This window comes from Sceloporus undulatus, chromosome 4, assembly GCF_019175285.1.
Source record: "Sceloporus undulatus isolate JIND9_A2432 ecotype Alabama chromosome 4, SceUnd_v1.1, whole genome shotgun sequence".
Taxonomy (NCBI): Eukaryota; Metazoa; Chordata; class Lepidosauria; order Squamata; family Phrynosomatidae; genus Sceloporus; species Sceloporus undulatus.
The window spans coordinates 251,453,608-251,457,943 of record NC_056525.1 but is presented as its reverse complement, the minus strand read 5'-3'; the positions used below and the strand labels follow the sequence as shown (position 1 = coordinate 251,457,943).

The following is a 4,336-nucleotide window of genomic DNA, read 5'->3' as shown; positions in this document are numbered from 1 at the left end:
GGGACTTCAAGGCCTTCTCCTTTTCTCCCAGCTCCACAGTATCATCGTCATCTTCCTCCCCTTCCTCTTTCTCAAGTTCATCATCATCATCATCATCATCATCATCATGTCTGGACAAGTCAGGTGTAGTGGGCTGCTTCCTCTTTCCAGCTGTGGTGTCTGTAAGCAGGTTGCTGAGGATGTTGGTGAGCTCCTCAGGAGTCAGGATGCCATTTTGGTATTGGTTGAGAAGCTCTTCCCGCTTCTCCTCTGGGATGTATCGGGAGGAGAGGAGATCCCAAAGGGAAACCTCTTGATCCTGCCAGACCACCGTCTGATTCCGCAATGTGTCTTCCCAATGGTCCATGTGAGAGTGTGCATGGGAATCCTCCTTTGTCTCCTCTTCTTCTCTTCTGTTGACGAAGTTGGTGACTATGGTTTCCATTTGGTCAATGCTGAGAATGCCAGATTTGCAGAGTTGCAAAAGCTCAGCCCTTTTCTCTTCCAGAATATAGTCAGAATGGAGTAGATCCCACAAGGAAACGTGTTCCTTGCGGAACTCATCAACAGACAGGATGATAAGCCTAGATTTCAAGGTATATTCTGGCTCCTCTTGGTGTTCTGTTTCAAACATCTGGGATGTCTGTGATGTTATTTGATCTTCGTTGAGAGTTTCCTCATTTCGTCCTGGCCTGCTGGTTTGACTATCAGTTTCCGTAGTAAGTGTGGTAATGCATTTAATGTTTTCCTTCATGCTCACTGTTGGCGATCCATGGCGGTGCAAAATTTCTTCCTTCCGGATATTAGAGACACATTGTGAAAAGTATGGCTCCCAGAGAGAAGCCCTCTCATCTTGGACTTCACGGATGGTTACGTCAATATTCTCAAGTCGCAATGTGTGATGCAGAAGATCATAGTGCGATGACTGAGGAATGTGAGTATCTTCTGGCTCAGCTGAAGGATGGCTAATGTGAGAACTGTGTTCCTTCTCCTCCTCTGTTCTGTTGACAATGGCAGTGACCACAGTGTCCATTTGGTCAATGGTGAGGATACCAGAGCGGTAGAGTTGCAATAGCTCCTTCCGCTTCTCCTGAGGGATGTACTTGGAGTGGAGAAGCTCCCAGATGGAAACCTTCTGTCCAGGGAATTCCCCACCAGCTACTTCCAACATCCGGGACTTCAGGGCCTGCTCTTTTTCTCCAAGTTCAATACCGTAGCCATCATCCTTTTTCTGAGATGAGCTCAGGACAGTAGGCATTACACCTTCTACTAAACATTCATTCGTTCCACCAGCTCTCTGAGAGATTAAAGTTGACAGAACAGCAGTGAGTTCCTCTGGTGTTAAATTACACGCTCTGTATATGCTTAAAAGTTCCTCTCTTTTCCCATCAGAAATGTACTGGGAGAAGAGGAGATCCCAGAGGGAGACCTCCTGGCCCTGGAGCTCACCAACGTGAAGGACTACGGTGTGATCCCTCAAGGCGTCTTCCCCCGCAATGAGAGTGTGCATGGGATTCCCTTTGTCTTCTCCTCCGCTGTCCTGTTCACTGGCGGGGACTAGGTTTCCACTTGTTCAATGGTGAGCACACCGGATCTGTAGTATCTCAGGAGCTCCTTCCGCTTCCCACAGGATCTTGGAATGGAGAACCCACCTGGAGACTTTCTGTCGTCCATGGAACTCCCGCAGCTACCTAACTAGCCTGGACTCAAGTGCTTTCTTCCTTTTCTCCCAGCTCCACAGAGCATCATCATCATCTTGCTCTCCCTTCTTCCTTTTCAGATGCATCATCATCATCATCATCATCTTTGTCATCATCGAATCATAACACTCTTTACTGTACACATCTGCAATGCATGGTTATTCTTTCTACTCTCTGGTGATTGGTGTTATCCTCGAAGTCTTCTTCGCCAGGTGAGTCCTCATGAGATTGTGCATGTTATGCGCGTCCTTTGTCTTCTCCTCCTCATTTCCTGTTTCACAATTGCTGTTGACTACTTTGTTCCACTTGTGTCAACTGGTTAGGACACCTAGATCTGTCTATCTCAGGAGCTCACTTACCTCTTCTCCACAATGGAGGTTAGCGTGGAATGGGAGAACCTCCCAATTGGAGACTGTCTGTCATGGAACTCCCCAGCACTACCGCTACCTTAACTATACCTGGACTTCAAGGCCTTCTCCTTTTCTCCCAGCTCCACAGTATCATCATCATCTTCCTCCCTTTCTTCTTTGTCAAGTACATCATCATCATCACCATCATCATCATCATCATCATCATGTCTAGACACATCAGGCGTCGTGGGATGCTTTCCTTCTCTGCTTTTGGCCTCTGTAAGGAGACCACCGAGGATGTTGGTGAGCTCCTCCAGAGTCAGGCTGCCATTTTGGAACTGACTCAGAAGCTCTTCCCGTCTGAATTCGGAGACGTGTCCAGAGAAGAGGAGCTCCCAAAGGGAGAATTTTTGACCCTCAAATCCACCAAGATCAACTTGTACAAACTGAGACCGCAAAGCACTTTCCCAATTTTGATCTCCGGGGAAGGACATTCCAGACGCTCCCTCTCTCGTTGCCATCTCTTGGTCTGGACCCCATACTTTTACATTAAATTTCCTACTTGTAGCTTCTTCCTTCTTGATGAGGGCGGTAAGGATGCTTAGCAGCTGGTCTATAGGTAGCAACCCTCCTTGGTACAGATCCAGTAATTCTGTCCTCTTTTCTTCAGTGATGTAGTTGGAGAGGAGCAGGTCCCACACAATGACCGGCTGTCCCTGGTGCTCTCCGGCCGGCATATGGATGGTGGTGGATTGCAAGGCCCTCTGCCAGTCCCTTATGACATGTCCAGGGTCTGTGCCATCTTTCGGTGATGGTACGTCTGGTGCACTTGGAGCTTCCTGGGGCCCGGTTGGCTTGGCACGCTTTTCCTCTGTCTCAGTGACGGTGGTAGTGAGGATTTGGGTCAGGTCTTCCAAGGTTACGGTGCCAGTTTTGTATTGGCGTAATAGCTCCTGCCTCTTCTGTGGAAGGATGTATCTGGAGAAGAGGAGATCCCACAGGGAGACCTCTTGACCCTGGAAAAGGTCCAAGCCCACCCTGGTCTTGGAAACTTGCAAGGACCTCCTCGTGTTCTCGGTGAGATGGAAGGAGAAGGAACCCTTGTCCATCACATGCAGCATCAAGAGGTCCGTCTCAGGATCGGGAAAGCATCGCAGCAGGAGCTGCATGTAGGTCAGGTTTTCGTGAGTGTTGGGGTCAAAGAAGCCTTTGGTGTCGTCTGTGGGGTCCGAAAGGACCCGGTTCATTTCCTCATCAAAGTAGCCCCGCTTGTATGCAACCTCCACGGGGAGGCGGTGGCTGTGGATGGGGTCAATGATGCCCCCCGTGGCAATTTGGGCCTCCAGCAGGCGGATGCCATGGTCCTTGACGATGAGGCCTTTCTTCATGGCCTGGAAAAGGGAGATCTTGCTTCCTGTGTAGGGGTCCCGGTAGCCGGTCACGGCCCTCTCTGCGGAGAGAAGCTTCTCCCGAAGCTCTGCCCCCACCAGCCCGGCGGAGACGGCTTCCTCGACAGAGAGTTTCCTGTTATTCACAGGGTCAGTGATGAACCCGGTGGCAGCCTGAGCCTCCAACAGCACCAGGGCCGTGCCTGGCCTCAGGAGGCTCTTCCACATGGCCTGGTAGATGGTCATCTTCTCCGTCTTGGAGGGGTCAGACCTGGATGGGACCAGCACACCAGCAATGCAGCTCGTGCCTTCCAGGTATCGCTTGACCGAGTCCATTTTGGTGATCTCCTCCACAGTCTTGGTGCCCTGGGTGAGTTCTGAGAGGGTCTCTTGGTCAATGATCTGGGAGCTGAAGAGCTCTGAGGCGGTCACCTGCCTCCGCAGTCCAGTGAACTTCAGCTGGTTGCTCTTCTCCTCCATCTCCTCAATCAGGCTGGTGATTATTTGCACAAGCTCGCTGGTGCTCAGCAATCGCGACCAGTATTTCTCCAGAAGCTCCTGCCGTTTCTCCACGGTCACATATTTGGAGAAGAGGAGCTCCCATGCGGAGCGCCTGCTCCCTTGGAACTCGCCCGCAGGCACTTCTATGCTCACCAGACGTAGGGCGTTTTCGAGGTCACCGTCCTGTGGCAAACGTGGAGCTCCACCATCCTGGGCATGAGTCCAGCCACTGGCCGGACTGCTGCCCTCTTCTGCTACTTTCCCAGGACTGGGATCCTTCTGTGTTAGCAGGGGCGCCAGTGTGACAATCATCTCCTCAATGCTCAGGATCCCGTAACGGTACTTCATTAAGAGCTCCTCCCTTTGGGTCACTGGGATGTACTGGGAGAAGAGGAGATCCCAGAGGGAGACCTCCTGG

At 51.2% G+C, this 4,336-nt stretch overlaps 2 protein-coding genes across 2 annotated transcripts in view; one reads left to right on the top strand and one right to left on the bottom strand.

Annotated features, from left to right (window-relative positions):
- The window catches only part of GRINA (glutamate ionotropic receptor NMDA type subunit associated protein 1), a 595,197-nt gene that overhangs the window by 15,408 nt on the left and 575,453 nt on the right, over nt 1–4,336 (top strand). The gene's annotated exons all lie outside the window — the stretch shown is intronic.
- Nucleotides 2,128–4,311, bottom strand: LOC121929192 (epiplakin-like). The gene has a single exon (XM_042464499.1). It carries the CDS (start codon nt 4,264–4,266, stop codon nt 2,128–2,130), a length of 2,139 nt encoding a protein of 712 aa, XP_042320433.1. The 5' UTR covers nt 4,267–4,311.

What these genes read in the sequence shown, in the direction of transcription:
- LOC121929192 (XM_042464499.1), bottom strand. Translation starts at nt 4,266, where the DNA reads ATGAAGTACCGTTACGGGATCCTGAGCATTGAGGAGATGATTGTCACA.